Source organism: Lepidothrix coronata, unplaced genomic scaffold (genome assembly GCF_001604755.1).
Source record: "Lepidothrix coronata isolate B3197 unplaced genomic scaffold, Lepidothrix_coronata-1.0 Scaffold79, whole genome shotgun sequence".
In the NCBI taxonomy this organism is placed as follows: domain Eukaryota; kingdom Metazoa; phylum Chordata; class Aves; order Passeriformes; family Pipridae; genus Lepidothrix; species Lepidothrix coronata.
Window position 1 is genome coordinate 1,255,217 of NW_016690259.1, and position 25,982 is coordinate 1,281,198.

The 25,982-nt window shown below is 38.2% G+C and overlaps 2 protein-coding genes across 8 annotated transcripts in view; one reads left to right on the forward strand and one right to left on the reverse strand.

Annotated features, from left to right (window-relative positions):
• The window catches only part of LRBA (LPS responsive beige-like anchor protein), a 410,805-nt gene extending 404,312 nt beyond the window's left edge, over window positions 1-6,493 (forward strand). For all 3 annotated transcript variants that reach the window (XM_017820154.1, XM_017820156.1, XM_017820155.1), the window contains exons 55-56: window positions 2,568-2,719; window positions 4,957-6,493. In XM_017820154.1, coding sequence (XP_017675643.1) covers window positions 2,568-2,719; window positions 4,957-5,047 — 243 coding nt within the window. In that variant the 3' untranslated portion in view covers window positions 5,048-6,493. The remainder of the gene's footprint in view (window positions 1-2,567; window positions 2,720-4,956) is intronic.
• A 3,804-nt stretch (window positions 6,494-10,297) lies between these two features.
• DCLK2 (doublecortin like kinase 2) overlaps window positions 10,298-25,982 on the reverse strand; it is an 83,378-nt gene continuing 67,693 nt past the window's right edge. For 2 of the 5 annotated variants that reach the window (XR_001875672.1, XR_001875671.1), the window contains 8 exons: window positions 24,286-24,432; window positions 21,828-21,961; window positions 20,455-20,532; window positions 18,841-18,937; window positions 17,426-17,506; window positions 16,349-16,465; window positions 15,212-15,294; window positions 11,585-11,696 (listed from right to left, as the gene is read on the reverse strand). Coding sequence is in view for 3 of the 5 variants with exons in the window: in XM_017820139.1 (XP_017675628.1) it covers window positions 11,475-11,696; window positions 16,349-16,465; window positions 17,426-17,506; window positions 18,841-18,937; window positions 20,455-20,532; window positions 21,828-21,961; window positions 24,286-24,432 (876 nt within the window). In the remaining 2 variants the exon portion in view is untranslated. Of the gene's footprint in view, window positions 11,697-14,373; window positions 14,387-15,211; window positions 15,295-16,348; window positions 16,466-17,425; window positions 17,507-18,840; window positions 18,938-20,454; window positions 20,533-21,827; window positions 21,962-24,285; window positions 24,433-25,982 lie in introns of all 5 variants that reach the window. The other 3 variants (XM_017820139.1, XM_017820138.1, XM_017820140.1) reach the window with 2 other exon arrangements.

Below are 25,982 nucleotides of genomic sequence, written 5' to 3' on the forward strand. Positions count from 1 at the left end.
AAAAGCATCCTTTTGTTTGTTAAATCTTGGAGGGCATATCATGAAACTGAAATGTTGACAGGGTGACCTTTTTCTTCCATTCATTCCTTCCTTCCTTCATTCATATATATGTGTGTGTGTATATATATATATATAGGCAAGTGGCTGAGAAATTTATTAATAGACAATAAAACTAAATAAATCAACATCTTGTCTTCCTGACAAGCCAATGACTTAGTAAAATTGCATGGGTATTAGTAAGGGTTCAAAGCCTATACTTTATGTAATCAAAAGATCACAAACCCCATTGCATCTTGCAGGTAGTGGAAGAGTTAAAAGATTAATGGCTTTAATTTGCCTTTTAATATAGCATTTCTTTGGTAAAAGCCTCAAGTATAAAATTCAAGTGAACCATGACCATAAGGTTAATGGATTTTCATCAGCTGAATTTTATAAGTGTAGCAAATAATTATTTGTCACGGTCTTCATTGCAATTTGAAAATACCCTTAGGAGACTGCCATTGCTATAGAGAAGAAAACCACCCCATATTGATTTTTGCTTCTAATGAATAATCTCTTTCATAATTATGTCTGGTATGTTAGATCTCATGATCATCTACTCAGTGCATGCAAGTTCTACATAGTTTTCACAGTCATATCAGTTTGTTTTCTATGTCTTTCTTACTGAGTTACTCTACTTTTCTAAGATGGCCTCTAAATTAGTGTTTTCAGGCTCCTTGAGTCTGTGCTCTGGGAGGTGCTTCCCATGTTTTTGTAGGCTGATAAAAACAATTACAGAAGCAATTTATGGTTGGAACATTTGTTTCTTGGGGGAGAGAAGCGTCAGCTCAGCATACTCAACTCTAGCCTTGGTTAGTATTTAGTATTTCATACTTAGATATGGTTGGAAAAATATGCTTTATTGTGTCCAAATTTACATGTATGTCTTGTCATCGTAATTCAAAACACAGCTGGAATAGTTTTATCATCCTTTTTTTTTCCTGTTCAGCGTTGTATTTTGTTTACAGTATGCGTTTGTATTTCAATTACATTCCTTTTAAAGTTACTGTGTGAAATAAAATTCTAGCAATGTGATTCATTCTGATTACTTGGGAGTTGTTGCAGTAAACACTCGAAATTTATAACATAATATAGAAACTATCTTAATCTAAGTGTCGCACATCATATAATTCTTAAAGAATGTATTTGGCATCATAGTAATAGAGTACAGCAATACAAAAATACAGATGTGCAATATGTCTGACTTCAGTTATTGCTGTTCATGGAGCAGTATCTTACACACACTGTATATTTTGGTTTCTGGGCTTGTCAGCAGTCTGTATAAACACTTCAATGTTGCATGAACGTAATGTCTTTGTGTTTTAGTTTCTCTCATTTTTTTGTGGGGCAGGCACTATAAATTCTGTATGTTAAAAAAAACCCCAAAACTTCCTTTTCCTGAGGAATTTAAAATCACAGTATGTAGCAGGTTTTTGCATATGGCAAAACTATAGAAGCAGAGACTGCAAGTGCCAAAATACTTGCAGACTTCAGGAGAGAGATGTTTGCAAGGTCCTGTCTTCAGTTCTTTCTACTGTTTCCTAAATTTAAATCTTTGATCTGGAATTTTGCTTATACACTATCATCTTGAGGCAATTTCCTTGCCTTCCAGTGACAGTGTTTTAGTTAAAGTGGATCAACCTGTTTGTAGAACGTGTGTATTTGGAATTTAAAAGCCGTTTCTCTGAATATCCTCTATTCTTACATCATTCTATTGAAAAGTTGGGTCAGGGAGCTGAAATTTATCATGAATAAGTTATGGTGTGAAGAGTGTGTGTATTTTGTTGAAAGGCTACCCAGATTTATTTTTATGTATCCTGATTTTTCCAACAGCACACAAGAAATACCAAAATAGGTTGAAGACTCCTGTTTCAAGAAATTTCACTCCGAAACCCAAAGATACCCCATCTTTCTCTGTGATCTGGATCCCAAATAAAGATTTCAAGTGTAGATTTGCCTTCAGTCCCCATGATGCATACAAAATCAGGGTATAAGCCATTGAATTTGTCATAGGCAGTTTCAGGATGGATGATGAAAGGAAACACTGTGTCTCTTAAGAGAGATGGATCACTCTTTTATTAATCCAGAGCAGGAATCTAAAAATGCTGGTCTAAATTAATTCTAGTGATTTGTATAACATTTTGGTTCCCTTCAGCAGTCAGCCTCTGCTAGGGTAGTATTAAGACCCTTGGGGGAATGCCAGTGCTGCTGGGTCTTGTAAATCTAGCTAATTAGAAGAGTAAATTTCTTTAGCTGACCTGATATTAGATCTTTGGAATATGGAGTAAATCACAGGTCAGGTAAAACTCAGCTAGTGACATCTAATGTATTACAGAGATTTGTGCATAATAACTGGGTAAATAACTGCTGGGTAAAATAACAATAATGTTGCTTCCCAAAAGCTTGTATTGATGTGATGTTGTATTGGATCTTCAGCTGTCAATATGAAACCTTTTATTGAAAGTAAAAGTGGGGGAGTTAGAGCAACACATATTTATCTGACAAATATCCATGTGATTTCCCCTTAGGCAATTCAGCTGAGTCGAGATGGACAGTATCTGCTTACAGGTGGAGACAATGGAGTTGTCATGGTGTGGCAGATGTGGGACCTCAAGCAGCTTTTTGCTTACCCGGGGTGTGATGCTGGAATCCGATCCATGGCCCTGTCATATGACCAAAGGTGAGAGCAAAGCCTGGTCTGGACAAGAATTTTGGAGAATACATGCTTACAATTAAATTGCATTTCTGTTTTTCTTCCAGTTTTGATTTTCTGTGGGTCACAGATCCTGGTGATTATCTTGAGAATTCTGTGCTTGCATAAGTTTTTTTTTATCTAACATGTCATATTTAGGGCAGATAATATTTTTCAGGATTTTAGCTCTTGGGGGAATGAAGAGAGAGATCCAAGAAATCTTATTTGGCAGACTTTCAAGATAGGTTGAGTTATTGGCCTGGGCCAATGTAGAGTGTGGTTCACATGGAGGTGGAAGGTTACATGTGTGCTTTCATCTCTCTTCTTTCACGTATGATACAAATCACGTTCCTAATTCCAGACCTTTATGTTAAAAATAGAGCAGTTAGAATAGTTGCACACCAAGATTCCCTCCACACATCCATGTATTTGCTAAAGCAAAGAGTAATTCTTATTTTGGACAATTTATTTTATCTACATACATCATAAACCTTTTTGAAGACTCCTACTGAAGGTGGCCAGTGAGTATTTTCACTGCACTTTTACATCACACTTTCCAGTGCATCTGTACAGTGCTTCTGTGTTTTTGTCACAAAAACAGTGTTTGTTTATAAGATGGATGTTTACCATCTCATTTGTACACTTTTAGCTTTCAGGCTAGAATTTTATTTGCTTTGGTGTATTAGTGTTGCTCCTGTGTACTTTTCAAGCAGACTTGGCTCCTGAATCCCTTAGGAATGTCTACATTGTGCAGTAAAGCATATTGCTGAGGCTCTTAACCTTGCACTTACTGAAATCCATACTGAATGGTTCAAAATTTTTGACTAAATTTCTAAAACTTAGCTAAAATGAACTTTAAAAAAATCCAAGCCAGGAAAACCTGTGAACTTCAATGAAACGTTGAACAGCTTTCATTTTCCATTAAAAAAGCCTCTGCTGTTAAATATATTTCAAAAACTGGAGTTACAGCTGTTGAATGTCAGACCTCTGAGATGTATAAAATTTTGCATTTAGAGAATCTTTAAACTGTAATTTATGGCATGTTAATAAACTGAAATCTAACATGGAAATATATAAATTTATTCATGAGCTCAAGTTAGGAACCTATTCACTTCTGATTTGAAGACAAGGACACTCAGAAGAGATCAACTCAGAGTAATTTACTGAGTAATTTTACATAATTACTCAGCATTATTTATTTGGTATGCATAAATGTGTGTGTTTGAGAGTGTGTAAAAAGACATTTTAACCTAATAGAAAAAGAATCAGAATAGTGCTCTTGAAACGAAATGCTGTCATACTATCAAAATGCAATGTTTTGATGATCACCTATTCTGTCTTTGTTTTGAAGGAAAAATCGCAGCTTTTTACTCTGAATTTTTTAATTCTGAGGCTTTTTTCCTGAGGTGCCAGAATTTTATACATCCCTACACTTCTGATTTTTGTAATACTTTAATGAGACAGTAGAGAGGAAAATGTAGAAACTCCTGTAATTGTGTGCTGTGTCAGGGTCATGGCTTTTCAAATATATCTAATGATCTCTAGTAGTAGGCCAAGGGTAAGGAATTTAGAAAGAAAGACTGCCTCAGTGGGAAAGCACAGTGACTGCTTTCAGGAGCTTCCAAAACAATCGAAGCCTTCAGATCACTTTCAAACTCAAACACTAATATTTCCAACTCAAGGCTTGTGCCCACATCCAGTTCCTTCATGTAGATGTGCTTCACTGAGGGAGCCAAAACTGAAATGAACACTTCTAGCTTTCCTTCACTTTGCTGCTTCAGCAGGGCTTCATCCCACTCCAATATCCCTAAAAACCAAACCAAGCCAGCCAAGAAATAATCCTGGCAAATCTGAAGTGGCCTTGTGGGACAGTGATGCTGGTGAACAGTTCTGTTGTCTAACTCTCAACCATAGCTTCAGGCTGACCATAAAAACTGTTGCATGTTGTTCTGTACTCTTTGTGATCCATAAGCCTGCCAGAGGTGCTGCAGATGGCAGTTTTATTCAAATCCATCGTTCTGAAGTTCTTGGAAGGCCAAGATGGGAGCCCCTAAAGCCTGAGTTTTCTGATCTGTGGAGCACTTCTAGCTCCAGCTGTCTTCGGTGGAAGCTGGTCACGTCCTCAGGGTTCTTGGGCCTAGACTGATGTAAATCCTCAGGTTTTTGACTCATATACCTGACCACGAGGTGGTTCACTAACCAGTGTGCTCCTGTGCTTTCCTCAGGTGCATAATGACTGGCATGGCATCCGGGAGCATCGTGGTTTTCTACAATGACTTCAATCGTTGGCACCACGAGTATCAAACCAGATACTGATCCTCACAGCGACCGACACGAGCACTGACATGGGCAGCTGTGTCAGAAGGGAACTGAACACAGCACGCCTCTCTTGGTGTCGAGCCACATGGTTCCTTTATAAATAGTTATATTACATCTGAATGTAACTTAAATTTGCTGGAAGAAGCAACCTATTTTTTAAAGTTAATTGCTATTTTTGTAGACCTCGCTTGACTTTTTTGGGGAAAGGGCAAAGAAGCAGAAAAACAGCTGCTGGGTTCTGTAGTTAAAAATCTATATTTTTAGTCACAAGGAGAAGTCTATTTTGATCCCTGTATGTAAACAAAACCTAAAGTAAAGATGGTTAAAACTCACATTCTAGTTATATTATGAAGAAACAGATTTTCCATCTGAAGCTTTATCTATAACCTTGAGGAATATATGATTTTAACATAATGGAAATGAATTATGATATTTGGGGAATTTTAATCTGTTCTATCTGTACCACACTTTGTCTTGTACTTTTCCAAATGATTGTACTACATCAGCACTGAAGTTTCTGGGAATCAAGGGGTAATATTTAAATTATGGGTAATGTAATTTTAAACTTTGCAAATCATTTCCATCAATGTTACTATTCAAGCATGTTTCTAGGCCTAGGCAATTAGTTCTTTTTTTTAGTTGTATGTTTTGTGCATTTAAGAGAGAGAAATCAGGAATGGAGTTTGTGTGTGAATCCTTTTAGTTGCTATCTGGCATCTCCTTCAAAGCACACCAAAATGTGGATTGTTCCTCAAAATCAGAAAGGCTGTTTTGAAGACTTTAAAGTAGAAGCTGACAGAGGCAGGTATTTTTTAGTAGGTGAGGTGCAAATTCCAAAGCACACCTCTGCTGGTGGACTGTGAAAGCACCGAGGCAGCAGGTGCTTGCTGGGGCATGGCCCCCATACAGCAGCAGAAGTACTAGACTTGCAGGTGACTTACTTTCTTTTTTTCCCCTCAGAATTTGCCCCTGCAATACTGTAGCACATGCCATGTTCCTTTTCTGCATATAGCAACGATGTCTTTCATGTTTTGCTATCACCAAATCCAGCCAGATCCTGCCCAGTCATATTAAATTACCTCTTTCTTTTAGGAAATGAAAAGTAATTTATACTAAGGAACAATAAGTTATTTTGGTGTTGCACAAATCTACTTTTCTACAAGATTGCTGTGCAGAACTCTGTGAAAATATTTGTGAAAAGAACTGTTATTGTTTTGTAAGTCTGTATTGCATAAAAATCTTCTTTGTATGTTGTGATCTCTATGAGTTGAAATTTACATTCCATATCTGTATTGATACATACATTTCTCTAGCTGCCTACTAGAGCAGTTCCTGGTTTTTCTAAGCATTTAATTACTATCTCTTTCAGTAAAGATTTGGAATGAGAAAATTCAGTTTGAGTGAAGAAATTAAATAAAATTACATTTGTAATTGAGGGCTTCAGTGCAGTACTGGGTTCTTGTGATTCCACGGTATATTCCCAACAGAGGAAAAAGGTGTCATGGCTAATGCATTTAATGTACTCTTGGTGCTTATGAAACGCTGACCAAGTTTTCTGTGCTTGCTACGTTTTCGTATGGAGGTGGTTATGGTGATATCAGTAGAGTTACATTTTTATGTTTTGTGTAGCAGAATGTGATGTGATTAAGCAAAGACTGTAGTAAGTGCCCAGTGTACCAAGCAGTAACATTTGCTATGCAAAACTTGTACTTCACAGTTCTTTCAGTTCAACAACATTCATAGCCTCATATCAGAAGAGTCTGAGGGGTAATTGGTATGCTCTTGAAGTGCAACTTGCATTTGTTTGAAGCCAGTGGTAGATTTCCTAGGCTGGGTGGAGGGGAAAAAACAAACAAGCAAAGGTGTATTTTGCCAAATGGAAATCCTGAATATCTTCTCTTTCTGATTTCCCGCTGACTTAGGAAACACTTTTATTATTGAGAGAAATAATAGTTTCTGATCTTAGAGCCAAAATATTTCATAGGGCATTGATTTGGCAGATTGCTTGTTTCAGAAAGGGCCCTATTTGATCATGAGCTGCTTTCCCAAACTGAAAGCACAACTGTACCTGTATGTGCTGTCCTGAGTTGCATCCAGCCAGTGTGATGGCATGACCACTCCGTGGGGAAGCAGCAGCTGGTGCAGCCTGGTGTTCTGCATATTGATTGCTGCAGCTCTTTTGTGGGAAAGGACATCTTCACCTTCTCTGGAGCAGGCCTATGAGGACACCCCCATTCTGGACTGCTTTGGTGAGTAGGACATGCCCCTCCTTCCATAGATAAGCCCACATACCCTCTGGGGATCCAGGTGTGCACTTGGGATCTCAGCTTTGGCTGAACTAGTCCACGTCGTGCTGTTTGTGGTGAGATGGCAAAGCAGGGTTAAATTTGCAACTGTTCAGGTATTTGTTAGTCTGTTCAGGGCAGCACCTGTGTCGCATGGATTGCCTGAAACCTGCTTAATTAGCAGGTGCCAGGCATTAACCTGCAGCTGGGCCTCATTTGGCTGTTATTTGCAGAATATTCCTGAAAAGAGGGACTGACTTCTCAAATGCAGAGAGAGCATTTATGAAAAGCATTTCTTTGTGATAGTCTGGGCTTTCTTCTGTTTTGGTAAGTTCAGAGGGACCAGCTGTCAGCTGGATTTTATGGGAGGTGCTCTGGAAAGTAGCATTTGCTGCTGCTGAGAGTCAGGGTGGTCAGAGAGTCAGGGAGTCAGCAGCAGTGCTGCACATTTGGTTTGTGGAGAAGTACTTGGCAGAAGTACCTTGAAACCCCTTCTATTTTGTGAAAATTTCTGATAGAAACGCCCTAGGATCTGGCAAGAGGTGATGGGGTGGTCAGGGTGAGGGTTTCTCTGAAGGAAGCTTGTGTTGTGGTGCTACTACAAGCAGAGGGAAATGAATGCCGTGAGACTTCTGAGAATATTTCTGCAGTTGTTGGCTATGTTGTGCTGTGTGTTACGAGAAACCCTCTACACCTGAAAGGGAGCCTCTTGCAAGGTGTATGGATCTGTTACTGTTTCTGCCCTGACATCCTCTTGGTAGTCCTCCAACTATCTGCAGCACTTATCCCTGATAAAGATTCCTGCTCTGCTGATTTAGCAGTCAGCACAATAAATGTCCAGAAGAGCTAAGGTAATGGGAAATTAATTTTATTGTAGCTTTAGTCAGGACATGGTTGCTGTTAGATATATTGAGTAAGAATGGCCTAGATATAGTGACTGTCCAGATTGTAGCTTTTCCATTTTATGTCCTAATATTCACAGAGATTTAAGTGTGTTTGTGGTGTGGCATCTCTGTTTTGCTTTCTCTTTCTCCCAAAAGTAATTCAAAAGGAGTAAAGATGACTATATTGTTCTTGAGAAACTGGTTTTATCTTCATTAAATAAACCCAGAGATGGGCTGTTTTGAGGGTGTTGCTCTAAACCAGTGAGACCTTTCCCATACTGGGTTAGGATGTTTGTGTAACACTTGAGCCACTCGCTTGGATTTACCACGATACAACATCACATGAAATCCAAAATAGTTTAATTCTATGCAGAACCAACCCAAGATCTTCAGTAAACTAATGCAGTTAATGATGACCAAAATAATTTGGTGTATAGGAATTTGAACCCTGTTTTGGTGAGCATAGAGGCAGCGTGTAACACATGACTGCTTCCTAGCTAACAGTTTTTTATTTCAAATTGATCAAAACCGATTAAATTTCCTCAAATTGATTGAGGAAACTGAGAGTTTTCTCATAAAGGCCAAATCTCTCATCCCTGTTGGAAATCATATGGTTAGATCTTGCTTCTGATCTCCTGGATGTACACCAGGGTGCTAGAGTGTCTCCCGTACCACTAGGTACGCTGAACGATGAACCCGCTGAACGATGCCTGGTTGCTTTTATTATATATTTTGGCAACCTCTTTCATATACAATTAGTGTGATTTTGAAGCACAGAGAAGAAAAGTAGCATTAGATGTTGCAGAAGTTGCCACTGTTGCTGGTCTTGCCACCACATACCTGAACTGTGAACCTCTGTTTCTGAGAGAGGTCAATGAGGTTTTCGCAGATTCACTCCCTTGAATTACAGGACTGAAATTCCCCAGCTCAAACAAGTGGAAGCTCAAGAAGTGGAACTATATTAAGGCATGGAGTAGTGATACTACTTTCCTGAGGTTATACATAGAGTTAAGAACTTTCTCACCTATCCCATGTTTTTATCCAGTTATGTTGGCCATATGATCATCGTTTCCAGCTGTCATCACTATCTTTAAATAGGCATTTTGGCACAGTCTCACACCTGCCTCTGCTCTGTGAATCAAAATAACTTGTATAAGAATGATCAGATGTTGATCAGTCATGAACTCAGGGACACAATTTCAGGATATTTGTATCTTTATTCTCTTCTTCCATTAGATAAAGGAATAGTTTAGAACTGACAGCTGTTGACCAGGCAAATTATCATCCTTTCTTTTACATATGCATGAGGTTTTGTGTAACACTTTGGGTATCTCTGCTAATCCATGAGAGGCTTTGCCTCATAAAATAAATATCTAGGCCTTGCACACCTGAATATCCATCCTCTTAGGAAAAACAGAACTCAACCAAGCATTCATCACTTTCTTGGTGCTCCCTCTCTACTAATCCCTGAATTCAGCTCTGGTGGGTAGTGGCTGGTTAACCCTCTCCACCTGAAATCACACATTCTTTATTGAGCTTCATCTGAGACTTGTTATAGAAATTACCAACCATACACGGGGCCAGCTAACAGACTCTCATAGTTTCTTTTCTGAGTAAGGGTAGAGTGCTATCTTCGTATTTTTGCACTGTTTCAAATTGTGAATGTATATAATTTTACATAAAGGCTATTCTCATACTCTCCAAATATCTTAAAACTTAACTCTACTGAGCCCACAACAAAGTTAATTCACAATGACTGCTTGTACCCAACCTTTTTATCATAGTTTCAGACACATAATGTGTTTCCCTACCTTTACTACCATTCTTCTTGCTGTACATGTTTCAGCTACCATGACCTTAAGTTCTCAGTTGGCACTTCCTGATCTTTAAATGCCTCTTCAAAAGGTAAAACCATCATGTTTAATCATGTGTTCCCAAGCCTTCCACAGGAGTCAATGAACTTTAAAAGGTTAAGGGAATCCCTCAAATTAATTCTATGAAGTGTGGTAGGTATGGAAGACAACAGTTTCACTGACGAAATAACTGAGTTCTCAAAGAAATGAAAGACTTTTTATCTCTTTTTTTTTTTTTAATGAAGAAAGTTTATTGCAGGTCTTTCTTTTACAATTCTAGTAGAAAGTATAGCTAAGAGAGAAAATGAACTATGACCAATTCATAAGAACGAGCAAAGGAAAAGAATTAAGCTGAATACATACTATACTGAACTAAGCATTATGGTAAAGATAAAACCTCATCTATTTTGTGACTGCAGATTCAGGATAGCTGCTCCCCAATCCTTGTTTCCAGTGCCTGCACCAGGTGAACAGGGGGATAGCACTGACAACCTTTGATGGCTATTGATGGCAGTTCCTGTATCAGCTTATCATAGAAGTGGGAGCTGCTCTGTTCATCGTAGCTTGGATCACATGCAGCAGGCTTTCCCTTCACAGGTCCAACACAATTTTATTTTACCTAATAGGTAGTCTGACCCTGGAGAAAGCTGTGGATGGGACACTTGCAGTTAAGATAGAAAATGGCTAAAACAAAAAGGCTGCCTTCACTCCAGTCTTCATTACAAATAAATGTCCAGTGCTCATGTTTACATCCCAAGTCACTTTATTTAAATTCATATTATCTAAACACTACCCTGCCTGCAAGTTAGATAACAAACTTGATGGAAAACAACCATCCTTCCCCTCTCTATGTCCAGTGTTTGTTTCATGATATTTTACAGTTAGTCCACTAAAAAATTTTTCATGAAAATTTGCCTCTTCAAGTTTAGTAGAAACTTGGCTAAAAATAGAGGCATTGGAATAGAAGGCAAATAGAAGTTTTCATCTCTTGTCTTCCTCTCCCCCTTTTATGAGAATTCTCATGAGAAGAACAGAACGGGGCCTGCTTGTAGAGGGGAGGCCCGGTCACTGTTCATCATCTCACTGCTCATATAAAAATATGGTTAGCTACACCATAAGTTAGTCTATTTAGAGCCCAAGGCTGTGTGAAATGGAGTTAATTACTAACACAGATAACTTAAAAATCATCTAACATTTGCCAGTCTTTCCCCTACTGCTGTTCTGAAGACAAGGGCAAAGAGCACTCAAAGCGCACGGTCACTCGCTCACTATAAGAAAGAAGATCAGAGCCTGGCAGGGGCTCGCCACGAGAGGAGCACACAAACCAAAAACAGTCATGGGAAATGAAGAGAAACTGTGGCCAGAGTGTGGGGAGCTTCAGTTGGATTTGTTTTCATCAGTCCTACGCACCAGGCTGATCCCCAGCAAGCTCAGGAGATACTGAGGCAGGCAGCGTGGGGGATCGGAGTGGCTCAGAAGCAGCAGGGAGGAGGGTCTCGGACCCAGCCACACGAGGATCATCAGCTGCAGCAGCAATTGCAGAAATTTTCTCCATTCCAGCTCTACCAGAGTCCTGACAGCGCTTGCTGCAGAAAATCTGACTCTCTTTATCTAGAGCTGTGTTCTACAAACAAACAAACAAAAAAACAAACCCAAGGCACATCATGAAATCAGCAGTTAAATAAAGCCCTGTCTGAACTTAAGGGTTAAAACAATCTACAAGACATCAAGTGCATGCATTAGAGCCAGGAAAAAAAGGAGAAATAACATTAGAACTCTTATAGATAATTAAATGATAGCATTCTCTGTTGCTGACTTTGGAAAATGTAAGGAAAACTTATTTTCCAGACATATGTTTGCCAGGATGTTGCAACCTTTAAAACTTTGTCTTGCAAGTCTGATGTGGAAAAAAGATGGTGTGAGTGGTTGTGATACAGCAGGAACTCATCATAGCAGCTATTAGCCAAATTTATGCACCTGTGTTTTTGCAGACAAGTCATCACATGATGCTTAGTGAGAGCTCAGTAATACATTTTCTGTAAAAAACCTACACATTACAGAAGAGGAGCCCTCGCTGAAGGTGACAGATGATTTTTTTCTGTCTTAGAGAAAAGGGTCTGCTTCTCTGCTTATTGCTGAGAGTAGGCAAATGACCTCTCACAAAGTTGACACGGTGGCAAAAATATGTAATTTCTGAATTCTGTACTTAAAAATGAATTTACTGGAGAAGAGAGTAACAGGTTAGAATGAAAACTGAGAACTCCATAGTGCAGTAGGTGTAGTAGTGTTGCTGAAGCCAACAACTGCAATTTAATTAAATGAGAGTGTAATGTTTAATTGCTAGTGCAGCGTCTAAAGTGACCTAAAGGGAAATCTAGTAGTTCCTGTGTCAAAAACATACATCAAAATTGCTTTTTAAGACTTGGGAGAACAGTGCAATTGGTCTTGTTTCACACTTTCAAGGCTGATACTGATCATTATAAATTCATTTACTCCTTGGCTTACCTTACTTTGTGGAAGAGCTTTAAGTACCATTGGTAATACAGATTTAAGTTAAAACAGATAAATTAAGTTCTTTGTAGTTTATTCAGTTAGGTAGAATGGTGCAAGGTACACTTACTCCAGTCATGTACAGCTGGGGCTTTCTAAATCCACAAATGTGGGACAACTTAACTGAATAGTGGAGAACAAATACATGTTTCATCTTTGTGGCACCTCCTCCATATGCATGTGTAAGAATTATAATGTTATGTGGAATTTCATATTCTGAGCTGGGATGTGCTACTTGAAAAGTAAGCAAGGTGCTCTGCCTTTTCCTTAGGGATTTCTTTCTTTGATTGATTGCTCAGGAGGACCTGCTTTGCTAGTGTGAACATTTCTGTGTGTTTTTAGAGGAGTTTGATACTATTCGCTAAAATATTTAATATTGAAATAATTTTCTGATACAAGTTAAATTTAGCATGGTTCATTTTTTTTTTTTCCAGATGTAGTTTATTGCATCAAAGTCATCAGGGACAGCAGAAATAAGGTACTTACCCTCTTTTTTCAAAACTGAACATGTAGCTTGGTAGTGAAAACTTCCTTTTTGGAATGCATAAATTCAAATTTCTCATTTATCCGACTTGGCAAGGAGCTGGATTAGTACCTCTGATTTCTCAAACAGAGGACTACAAGGATTTAGATGTATATGGATGGCAACTCTTGTGCTGAAACCATTTTATATAATGCTATGGCTGTGTGCTGGGCAGGGGAGGAGGCAAGCAGCCTTGTGACACCACTCCTACCCCCAAGGCCTTCCTGCCAGGCTTTGCCAGACCAAAGTACTGACTATAAAAATTCCCAAAAGAAAAGGTTAAGTATTTTAGTATTTTGAATTTTGGATGTGTAGGTTTTGCCGTTTATTGGTTTTTTTTTTTAAGTGAGTGACATCACTTATCTGCATAGAGGTACCAGGAGAAAATTCCATACTGCACAACTGAATTCTCTGCTACTAACAATGAACTCTGCACACAGAGCATGCAAGGAAGTGACCAGCTGAGCTGCATCTGGGCTTTTGAGATTTTGAGGTGGTCTGCAGGAGTTTTATCATTATCAAGGCAGCTGCTATGCTGGCAGGATTGCATTTCCTTTTCTGTTTGCTGGAAAAAGAGTTGTAAATAAAGTGGTTTCTGCTATTTCAGTGGCAGGTAAAGTTATGTAAAAGGGAAAGGACATGCTTTCAGTTCATGCTTGACAGTGATTTTCTCCTGTGCTGTCCTCACAGCAGCTTCTGGTAGCTGTCACACGTTGCACACAGCAGTACATACCTTCAGGATTTTCTGTTATAAAAAGATTTAAGAGGAGGCTTAATTTTACTGTAACTAAGTAAGAATGTTTTTTATATTATCTCCTGACTAGGTCTGTAGTACTATAAAACAAGTGACAATTAATATGTTTATTTTAAATAGAAACGATGTTTATTTCAGTGTTTTTGTTCTTCCTAGGGTTCTCATCTTTTTCTAATTGCTTTTAGATATGTTAAAATATACATATGCACAAAACTACTGCCAGGAGAATAGATCAGGATATGTATGAGGAAGTTAAAAAAATTTATATTAGTGTTTGCTTAGAATATTTCAAATATGTATCGCTTAAGACAGATCATTTTTTTGGTAAGTGCTTAAAAGATATTCCTTGACTGGTTTTGTGTGGCTGTACAGCTTTTTCCACTTCAGACTGGCTTAGTTATTTCTCCTTTCTTGTTAAAAATGGAGAACATGTATTTTTGTGCAGCAGAACAAAGCATCGCAGTTAGTACGTACCATTGCCTTGGACCTACTCAGAGGAAAGCAATGCAGGCATTGGGAAAGGAGGAAAAAGGAAGGAAGCAAGGGACAGAAACTAGACTTACTTTAAGCAGAACTAACACAATTGCAACAAATTTAGATTTACAGAACATTTTAAAATTGACAAAAAAAATAAAATCAGTAATGAATTAACAGCAACATGCTTTTGGGGGCAGCGGGAGCCTCCTGTGCAAGAACACTGAACTGGGGATGTGCAGTTTTACTTATCTGCCACAGGATGGTATTATCTGCATTGGCCAGGTGACAGTATTGGAATGAAGTGATGCTAAAGGGGATTCCATTAAATATGCAGGTGGACTGATATAGCAATGCACTGCAATACACGAGAATTACAATATGTGCTGGTCTGAAGCTGAATGTTTTTAAGCAATGAGTGCTAGTACAAGTGAAGAGCTTCTGAACACAAAGGTAACTAAATTTCAAAGTTCAAGATAAACCAGGGCAAGAATAACAAACTGGGGGCCTAACCCTCATTAGATCACAGTGTTTTTGATCAAGATTTTACTTTTCCTTTCACCAATAACTGGGAGCTGCGTTCAGAAATAAATAATTATCCATTTACATCCTTCCATACCTGTCAGAAGGAAATAAGGCAGGAAAAGGGAAAATGAGGTGTACTTTCCTGGCTGAAGGCATGTCAGTAGCTAACAGAATCAGAAAAAACCCACACCAATAAGAAGCCAGAAGCTATGCTGTGTCAGAGATCCAAGACAGGCTTAAGTGGCATGCAAGTTGGAGAGGGGCTGAGAGTTAGAATTAAAATTGCTCTTATTAGATGTAGTGCATTTTATACCAGTTTTCAGCTTCAGGCTTATCCATAGTCTCAACAGTATAAAGAATGAAGCTCTGAAGTCCCTCTCAAACTGTCAAGTCAAACTGTCAAATGAAATGTAGACAACAGCATGAACCTGAATCCATTTCCTGAATTATTTTTATGTTATCACTTGTCCTACATTCAAATTGTTGGCCCATTTAATTCACATAAATATATTTGCAAACACATGTACGTATGCAGAAACATTATTTAAATTTACTGACTTTCAGATGATTAAAACAATTGTTTGTTAACATAAGTGGGCTGGACTTCGAGAGTAATTAATACTAATGGGAAGGGGGGGAAATCACTGTTATGTTACTACCATAGATGGTTTTATTTTTAACTGAAGATACTCTATGTGCAGTGTCCATCCTCGCATCAGACAAGGATGGACCACAGTAAGGACAGAAGGGCAGTTCAATCACTATTGCAATTGCATATTCTCTGCAAAAGTGACTGGGCAATCACAAATGCAGTTCTTGGTACTGATAGCAATAAATTCCATTTCTTCTGCCATGATTCACACATCTGCCTTCTGGAATTACTGTTTATGTAAGTTGAGCTGAAGGGTCGTCAGGATCCCGTTGTATGCTTCAAGGAAAGTTCCCCATTAGGGAAAAGAAAAAATGTAGCAGGGGTTGGATAAGGACAAAATTAATGTGGCAAACATTTAATACTACAGAGAAAGTTTCTGAAATGGGGTCTGGTTTCCTGGCAAGCACAGTGTTGAACAACAGTATGCTCATGATCAGGCAATACGTGGTCGGGCAGAGGGGAAGAGCCTACTTAACTAACTAGGTGGTCATTATGATTAAAAAAAAAAAAAAATCACAGTTTTTGTAATGAAAGAGTTCAAATTCAACATACACCTAACTTAGTGTTTACATGTTTCTGTTTGGAAGCTTGTTTTTATAGCTTAGGTACCGCACTGTGATGGACTTGGTTGCTCTCAAGCAATGATGAGACAATCCACATTATACATAAATAAAGACTAGAATTAGAGACTATTCTAGCTTTGGTTTTGCTATTCTTGCACCACACATGCTCATAGAGCACTGTTAGGAAGATATGCAAAGTGGAGTATCAATGTATAAAAATATTCATTTCTCTTACCATGATGACAGAAACCCCAGCAGATGTGTTATTTTGCTTGGGTAGGGTGTTATTAAAGTGCTGCTTCAGTTTACCTGTTACTTCAGCTTGCATATTATTCTCCTGGGAAGCATCATCCTGTATAAGAATAAACAAAATATTCAAGTAAGGAAAAAAAAAACCAACAAAAGTATGCTTGAATACAAATAAGTAAAAGCGAAGCTGCAAGTTTTATTCAAGCATGTTAAAAATAACGTGCTTGAAATAATGTTAAAAATAAAAAGTATACTTGTCATTTGGAATTCTTTTAAATCAGTATTTTAAATGGTCCATCATGTCCTAAGTGTGGAGATGTTACACAGTCCCATAAATAAATTTCAGAGGAGCTGTTATGCACAAACACACTCATTATAGTTGTCTTCTCTTGTGTCCCAGAACTCCATAGATCATACTCAGTCCCCTCTTTTAAAATATATGTGAAATTAAACATTAACTATGCACATGTAAACCTAGCATTTATTAACAGTGAACTGATTTTAAATCGATCAGTGCACTTTGGTGTTCCCCATTGCTGCTGCCCAAAAAAATGAAGGACTTGGCAGCCATCAGCTTAGTCTTAAATTAGGTATTGAATTTGCTAATTGTATTTCAAGCTTGAAGTGCTTCAAGAAACAGACTGTACTCCAAGTAGCTTTGCAACAAGTAAGATGTCAACAGGCACAACAGCCCTTCCACAGACACGTTTTTGTGATGAGTGTTTTCTAGGTTGAATGCGAAATAACAAAAAAGGTGCTGAAGTCACACATCTGCCTGTTGTGTTATGTTCAAGGTTTTAGCAACCCCCAGCACCTTCTAATTGCAGTCAGCAAGTGACAGCCTCATTCTGTTCCTTCAGAGCCCAGAAGCTGACAGTGCTGCTACAGCTGAAGCAAAATTCAGACTATGGCTCTTCTCCTTTATGTGGAAATGGGACCAGTAGTTCCATAAAAAGAAATGGACCTAGTAGAAGTGTATTGCTGCTTCTTAAAATTACACTTTAATGCTTAGATTTACAGGTTTAATATAAAATTAGAGACAAGTAAAATGTAATTTACTCACTGACACCCAGGGATGGCTTAGGATCTGTGCTGCTGTATATCGGGCCTCAGCATTCACGTGTAACATCAGGCTAATTAACTCCTTTATTAATAAAAAAAAAGAAAAGTTTAAGAAAAGGATATTACAACTGAAAATACTGTTGCACCAAGTTCTTCTCAGTGCAAGTTTGTTGATACCTGGGTAAAAATAAAAGCCAGCTGATTCCAGAACCAGTGATACCAGCGTGACTTCACTGGAACAAAGGATTTGCCCTTCAGGATTAAGAGTATGCTGGGCAGCATATTTCACAGCAACTTCCTCATTGTACTCATGTTTCACCAAATCTTTTGAAACCAAATGAAAAGGCAATGTTAAAAAAAAAAATCAGCTATAATGTTCCACTTTGTTCTCTATATATTCATGCAGGTGACCAGAACAAAAACAAACCTGGGAGAGATGAGATCCTCTATGGGCAGTGCACACACATAGTAACAATACATTAAAAGTACCAATCAGAGGCAAGAAACTGCATCTGAAAGTCAAGAAACTGAAGGCATTATTTGAAGAGTGTTCATTGCTTCAGTTTTGGGGAATGGCTTCTCCAGGCAGATAATAACATACCTAACTGAGAGGTTTCCCAGCCAGCCAAGTTATTTAGTCTGTGTAGGTTTGAAGTGAGAGATCACCTTTAGTGCCAAGACTGAGGGCCTTGTTCAGAATGCATGCCTGGAAGTGTGTGTAATGACCACAGCTTGGGAAATGTTGATAAATGGACAAACAAACAGTCATTGGGAAATGCAGAAAAAAAGTAACTTCTTACTGGCTGAATAAAAAAAATAATCTCTACTGCTAATGAGCCTTCAGATATCATTCAGAGCACATGAGTGAATTAGCTTGAGTAGCAGGGCTTACAAGTTGGAACCTTTATCCTGCAGACACAACTGTTTTAAACAAAATTGCAATGATAACACAAGAACTGTTAGCAAGGGCAATTAATTAGCAGTGGCTGCACCTCTTGAAAAGTTCTAATAACTGGCTCAAGTAAAATAGGAAGAAATGTCAACTGCATTCGCTCCACATAGCAATGATTTTTCTTTTTTACAGAGTAATAGGAGAGGAAAATTCAGAGACATTTACTTTGCAGCTGAAGCACTGAACCTGCTATAATAGTGCTTCATGAAATAAACTGAATATCATGTGATATTCACTGAATGCAGTTGGCATTCTGCTACCCTTACTCACTCAGACAGCAACACAACAGCCTGAAACACCTGAGCTTTGATTTAACGTTAGGCTAAACCAATTAAAAAAGGCACAGCAACTGGAGCAGTGGGTAAGAGTCTGTTCTGAATCTTCTAGTCTGCCTTTCCAAGAGAGCAACATCTTTTCAGGGACTCATCAGAAATGCTATTTCAGGTTGGAAAATGTAGCAGTACCTTTGCTGAATCAGTGATGTTATCCCAGTAGGGAGAAGGAAATTCCAGCTTCCCAACAAGTATCTGATCAAAGAGGTCTTCCTGAAGGTTGTTTTCACTGCAGAACAGCAGTAATGAAAAAGATGATGAGAAAGAAGTCAATTTGTCATGTGAATTCTTAACTTGATTTGGGGATGGAACAGAAATGATGTTAATAACTACTAGAAATGCATAATTCCCAAGCTTATATAGAGGCAGCACTTCTGAGCTGTTTGCCGTAGTTACGCTGTCAGAAGTGATGAGAAAACCTAATATACTGAGGTGAAAGCTCTTCTACCAGAATAGAGACTGCATAGCTAACACACAGGAACAGGAAAGGGGATTCAAAAGTAAGTCATTTGCCAGCCTAGTTCTAAAGAACCTGCTACAGAAAGCATATGATTGGTGGAGGAAGTGTAGTGAAATGAGCCTCATCTGTTAAACTATCAAAACAGGAGAATTTTCAAAATCCATCAAGGAGATAAATAAAACACAGTAAACTAAATGTATCATGAGTACTGGCAGGCTACTGATATTAAAAAGATAAGTACTTTTGTATCAAAAACATGGTTGCATGAATATTCAGAGATCAATGGCAGCAGGATTTTTGTTTTTCAACTTGTTTGTTGGCTGTGAACATCCACTCAACCTATTTCTGTAAAGAACAATGTAGCTCTTGAGTTGGTTTTGCAATAAATATTTATTAACCTTGGTTAAGGCCTGGTTCTAATAGAATATGGATATTCTCCATGCCTAACCCCTAAAATCTATTCAAATAAACTGCCATTTGTTTCTATACTGTATCTTTCAAAACAAGTTTTCAGTTTTAAACATGAACTAACTACATAAAAACCCCAAATACCTAAAGTAAATAATAGTTTTCCATAAACAAGAGTTGTTTACATTGTGTTCTTTGCAAAATATTCTCGGTCTGGTGTTTTAGTTAATTAAGTATTTTGCTGTAAAAATGAACAAACAGACCATGCATCAACAATTTATATGTTAAGAGAAGAATTCACTATTTAAATATGCCAATTCCCTGGAAAATAAAAATGGCTGAGGCACAAAGCATATCCATTTGATTTTCAGTAGAGCTCCTACATATGGTGACACTGAGTAGCAAGAATGATGTTTGCAAACTCCACCGCTCCTATGACACTTATCAAAAAGACTAACAAGGTTAAAAGTGCAGGATAAACAAATTGTTCCCCTCCCCTCGGTTTACCACCAGCCACCCTCCCACCCCGGCACTGCAGACCCAGGAGCTGCCGGGTCCCAAAAATAACGCCAGAGGGCAGCGTGTGCCCGTGGATCGTGGAGCTGGGATACACAGGGAGACAAAAGGAAAAGCGGCTCTGCCCTTACACCCCCACATCCCTGCACACAGCACTATACCGGCTGCGACCTTAGAAAAATAAATAAATAAATAAAACTGATCCCAGAACCGAAAAAGAAGAATAAGTGAAAACAATTTAAAGAAAAGGACGAAGACATAAAGAAAATGTGTCAATCTAATCCACCTTTTTTCCCCCCAGGATGCCTTCTTCAGGGAGAAAGAACTTGATTATTTTTATTTTTTTTCCCTTTGACACTCACCTGCGAAAAGGTGGAAATCCACATAACAGTATGTATGTGATCACACCTGCAGCCCAAATATCCACCTTTAAGCCATATCTGAGAAAACAAGGCTGTGTTACTTGTGCTGAATTAAAAAAAAAAAAAACAAGTCATTTAAATGAAAAAAAAATTGCATTGACATGAATACAGGAGAATCTGTTCTAAATTACTTGCTGATTATGTGGTAATGTATTTTGTATTAAGCACCTTTTTCTTCACAACTTTACAGTCCTTAGGAAACCAAGATTCTATGGTTTTAATTTTTTTCTTCCCCCCACCAGGAGCCTCAAGGCTCTCCAGAGTGTTCTGAATATACTCAAATTCAAGTCAGTACCAAGGTTTTCCCAATCCAGAATCACTAACGATAAAAGACAAGGATGTGCCTTCTCAGTCCCTACAGTGAAGTAACTACCTCTTAGGTTATCATGTGTTGCTAAGCAACAAGACACACACCAATCCTCCAGTCTCTTGAGTAACACAGGGAAAAAGAACTGCACTTCTCTTTCAAAGCACAGAAATTAAAACACTAGAGGTCAAAAAGAGGTCTTTTTGCCCTGTTCTTTTCTATCCAGTAGATTCAGTTTGTCAAAATCTAAAACATGCAGACGGAGTGCCGTTTGACATTTGAGCTCACTGCAGCTGTGAAATACTTCTCCATACAACAAATGCACTGAACAACGACTGAAACAATACAACAAACCTCCCTCCATTAGGAAGACCAAATTCAGAGGGGGGGTCACAGCTATGGCAAGACTCAGCTTAGCATGGAATGGAGCTCTAATAGGTCTAAAAAGGAAGGATGACTCCTGAAATTCTACCATGTTAAAAAATTATTTTGTATTTATGCAATGACCTGTTCAATACAAAAAAATGGGGTTGTTTAATTAAGCAAACAGTTATCAAACAGCATGTGTCACCCAAACAAGGTCACTTGAATCAACATGATCTAATTAGAGCTGCCCTGAGAACAGGTTTAGACTAGGTGACCTCTGGAGCCTCTTCCAATATAAATTATTCCATTTCTAATGTGAACACTGTGTTCTGCTTGTCTGTTTTTCCCCAAGCAGCTGCCATGGCTGGTATAATGGGCTCTGAATGCTGAGGTGAGGCAGGGAGCACAAACCAATGAACTCCACTGCATCAGCAGGTCCAGGGGAGGTGGGTAAGGAAGCAAAGGTGAAATTCTGGGGTCAGGATGAGCAAAAAAACTGGCCTCTTTGAGGAACTGTGAATGATGCCCATGGGTGCTTTGGTTACAAAAAGATGGAGAGACAGCCTATTAAAGCATTCTAGTTCTTAAAACAGTTAGGAGCTACCTGACAAAAATAACTGGTTACAAGGCCTATCCTTACCCTGTCTCTGCAATGATTTCTGGAGCCACGTAGGTGGGTGTACCGCAGACAGTATATAAAGGTCCTTCAACCACAGTCGCCAGTCCAAAGTCTCCGAGCTTCAAAGACTTGGTTCCATCTGAATATTCACATACCTAGAATCAGAAAAATAAAAGCACAATGAGGAGGAGAACATCTGCATTTTTTTTTTAATTTGTTTGGAAAATGACCATCATCACACCAAGAAGACAGAGGAAAAAGAGGCAATTTCCACAGCCCTGTAGGGAAAGAAGAGAAAAATGCTATTACCATTGATTGCAGCTGGAGCTAGTGTTCAATGGAGCTGTCTGCCAGCTATGTAGGTCAGACCATGACATAGCCTCAAGCAACTAGTGGGGGGGAAAGGAAAACCCAATCCTAGAATGCTGAGAAGTTTTAAATATATTAAGTAGAATATAATACTATAATTTCGTTTGATTAGGACCTGGAGTTTAAAATGGGACTGGCAGCTACATCAGATTTGTTTAACATCTTGTTAACTTGGCATAAATCTGGTCAGTTGTTACACTGGATATTTCATTGGCAAATGTCCTCCCTATGCTTAGTCAGTCTAGGCAAGTTCATTACAGGAGTGAGAAAGCTGAATGAGAACTCTTTAGGTTTCTGTGCAGACCCAACTGTATCTTACCAAAAGCCCCATAAATAATCTAGCACTGAGTCTACCTCTGAGTCATTTTATTGATGAAAGAAGTTGAATTTCAATAGAAAGAAAAGTGCTACACAACAGTGATTGCAAGAGTAAATCAAACCAGACCAACACAAAGGAAACATCCCCCTAATAAATTAATCTCAGTTCCGTTCTTAAAGTAAAATATTTATATTAACATAATTTCAAAGGAATCCAATTTTTAGGATGTAGGACTCCATAATCTCCAGAATGGCTGAATTTCTTTTGTTTCCTCAAACAACTGAACACTGCTAAGGCAGCAATACTTTCCTTCATTCCTCTCTGTAATTCATATCATCAATGGAAACTCTTGTTCTCTTTTATATAACACCTTAAAAACTCAGAGTTTGCATTTTTAAATGCATGACTTGTAAAGAGAATTCAGACAGCTGGATGACCCTGTGCATAAAAACTAACTACTTGCAATTCTAGGTAGCAATTGATAGGAATTATTTGCATTTACATTCAATACCAGCATGTTATCTTTATGTTCTGCCACTGTCAATCACAGTGAGTAAGATTTGCATCTGTTGAGTAATCTCTTTAGGCTTTCTAGGCAGAAAGGACATTTGTGCCTATTTATAACTGATTCAATCGCTAATGAGAGCTTAAAATTTCTTTGGACTGTCTGCATTTGAAGATGCACTGATAACGTGAGACTTCCACCTTCATTTTCTCACTCCCAAGTGCCAGGTTGCTGTAACTACATTTTCCAGGAAAAGCCTCCCCTCCCTTTCTTTTGCTAAGCAATCTAATTTATTTGAGGGCTTATTTAAATGGCCAAACACTGTCAGTGGAATTAGCTGGGAAAGAATTGACTATGAAATGGAAAATATTTTCAGCTTGTAGCTTATAGCCCTATCCTTGTAATAGTTCAAAATCTGTTCTGGGATAAGCCATGACTCCTACTCTAGATGCAACCTCATTACACAGGACTGACAAACACCACAGAAGGTTTTAAGAAATGCCTACCAAGTGTTGATGAAAGCTACCAGCATGCCTGATGACAGTGGCTCAAGCAGGGGAGATTGTGGCATAGTTTGTTCAGTGTGTGACACTTAATATCTAATATCCAATATGTAGTGCACAAGTATAACCTCTGTGTATAAGCAAATGGCCTGTGCTGATCCCATTCTGTGAACAGAATGGGAAAGATGCCCTCTGTGGACTGTGGTATAAGTGGTTCCCAAAGCAGAGTTCATGGTAATTCTTGTCAACACAGCTATCTTCTGTCTCTGCTGAAAACAAAAGCAGTCAGTTCCCCAGGACAAAATAAACGTATGTACAGAGTTAATTCCCAGCTGGAATATTGGTAAATCATCGGAAAGATGATCCTACAATGACAGTGAGAGAAAAATGGTGGGGAAAGAAAAAGGCTTCAGATGGTAACCATATGATCCTTCAAAGAAATGGAAGAAATGGCACTCAGCCCACCTTTTCTCCCACTTGCAAACTAATAAATAATTCATTGACATAGCTTTAAAATTCATTGTTTTGTGAGACAATACTCCTGCTTATCCAAATGGCAGCCAATCAAAATGTAAATAAAGATAAGTCTAAGGACAGGTTTGAGCACAGCTCTCTTGCATTACGGTGATTGCTATCCCATGGCAGAAGATTTATTTCATACATGCTTATTCTAAATTAATATGCCTGCTCTTCTCTGCTCAGCTCCTTGACATTTATATATACAAGCATTTGCATTAATGAGAACAAAGTAAGAGAGAGTATTAGATAATAAATGGGACATACCAGAAGATTTTCTGGCTTGATGTCTCTGTGCACAATGTTGAGACCGTGAAGGTATTTGAGAGCACTGGCTAAATTGTAGACCATTGCACTCCCATCTCGCTCTGTGTATTTTGTAGATGAAGTGATAGCATCAAATAGATCTCCTCCCTACATAATAGAAAGGAAAAAGACCACTGTGGCAAAAATTATTAAGATTATATTTAATTTAAAAAAAAAAAAACCGCCAAAAAAACCCCCATGTAAAATCTTCCTTTACAAAAGGCACGCTCAAAATACTTGTTAAACAGTAAAAAAATTACTTTGCAGAAAGATGATCTTGTCACCAAGATACTATACTGGGACTTGGGTCATCTACATTAAATTCTCAGCTGTAATCCTGGCTTCTGGTGTCTGAGTTTGGACAAATCACAGATCTTCTCTGTCTTGATTTCTTTTTTATTGATCTTCCTACCTTTGATCACTCATTTCTATTACCTACAGGTACAGGCATACAGTTTCTCTTTTCTTCATCTTATCAGTGTAATACCTTTAATATAGTGAAAAACAGCCCTGGTTTTGAGTAAAGGCTACAGTAAATTAGCCCAGTAATAAAAACCTTAACAAACAAATATTCAGCAATTTTAATGAACTGCAAATCTGAATTTCTGCAGATATTGCAGAAATATCAATAAATAAAGCTAAAGAGGACAAACAAGACAAGCAGACAAGCGTGATCTTTCCCAACATAAATGAATCCACTGATTCAGGTGGATTTCTGAATGTTTCAGTTGTGCAGTCTCTGTTTCATGGATGCCCTATTCCTCTTGGAATACATAACAACATGTGAGCAAGTTACTGATGCAGCATTTCCAGTCATTGCAACAAATTTTATGTGGGTGTCTCTATGATGGTTACCCTGGATACATCTGTAGGAGTGATCTGTCTGAGCTGTGGGTGGCATTCCAAGCATTTCAATATACAGGGAAGAGAAGGAGCAATTCAGGAAATACAGGCCAAGATGGTGGTGAATTAAAATATAAAAAAATACTGTCTTGAAACCTAAAAAAAGCCTATAGTATATAAAAATAACTTCTGGAAAGGAAGAGAAATGAGTAGGCTACAGAAATTATGAATTCAACAACTACACACTTTTTTTAGAGATTTCCCAGGCTGGTAACTACTCTAGGGGGGAATCCTGAATCTAACAATGTTTCAGACAGAAATAAAAAGTGCTGCTGCTGCTGCTATATAATATTTGTACCTGACATGCCAATCAAGCTGATGTGCAGTGTTGCTGTGTATGTACAGAACTCAGACAAGAGAATGCACGACTAAAACCTGATGCAATTTGTGTATTTGGCTCACAAGATGACAGTAAAATGAGTATTTTTGTTTTCTCTGTACATGTATGAAAGTAGCATATCTGTTCTCTGGTAAACTGGAAATAAGGGGAATGAATGTTTGATACAAACAAACCAGGTGAGATTTTTTGAGTTTTAATTTTCTTGGATGATGATCACTTGAATTTAAACTATCTGTCTCATTTATTGTCAATTAAGACAAATTTATCACAGAGAGATAAATTCATTACTTTCTTTAAGGCAAATTATTAAATAAATATATTACTGAAATAAATATATTAGTGAAATAAATATAATAATGGCCAGTCTTCGCGAGCGAAGATTTGGGAAAGGTCATTAACCCTTCGAGCCTGCGCA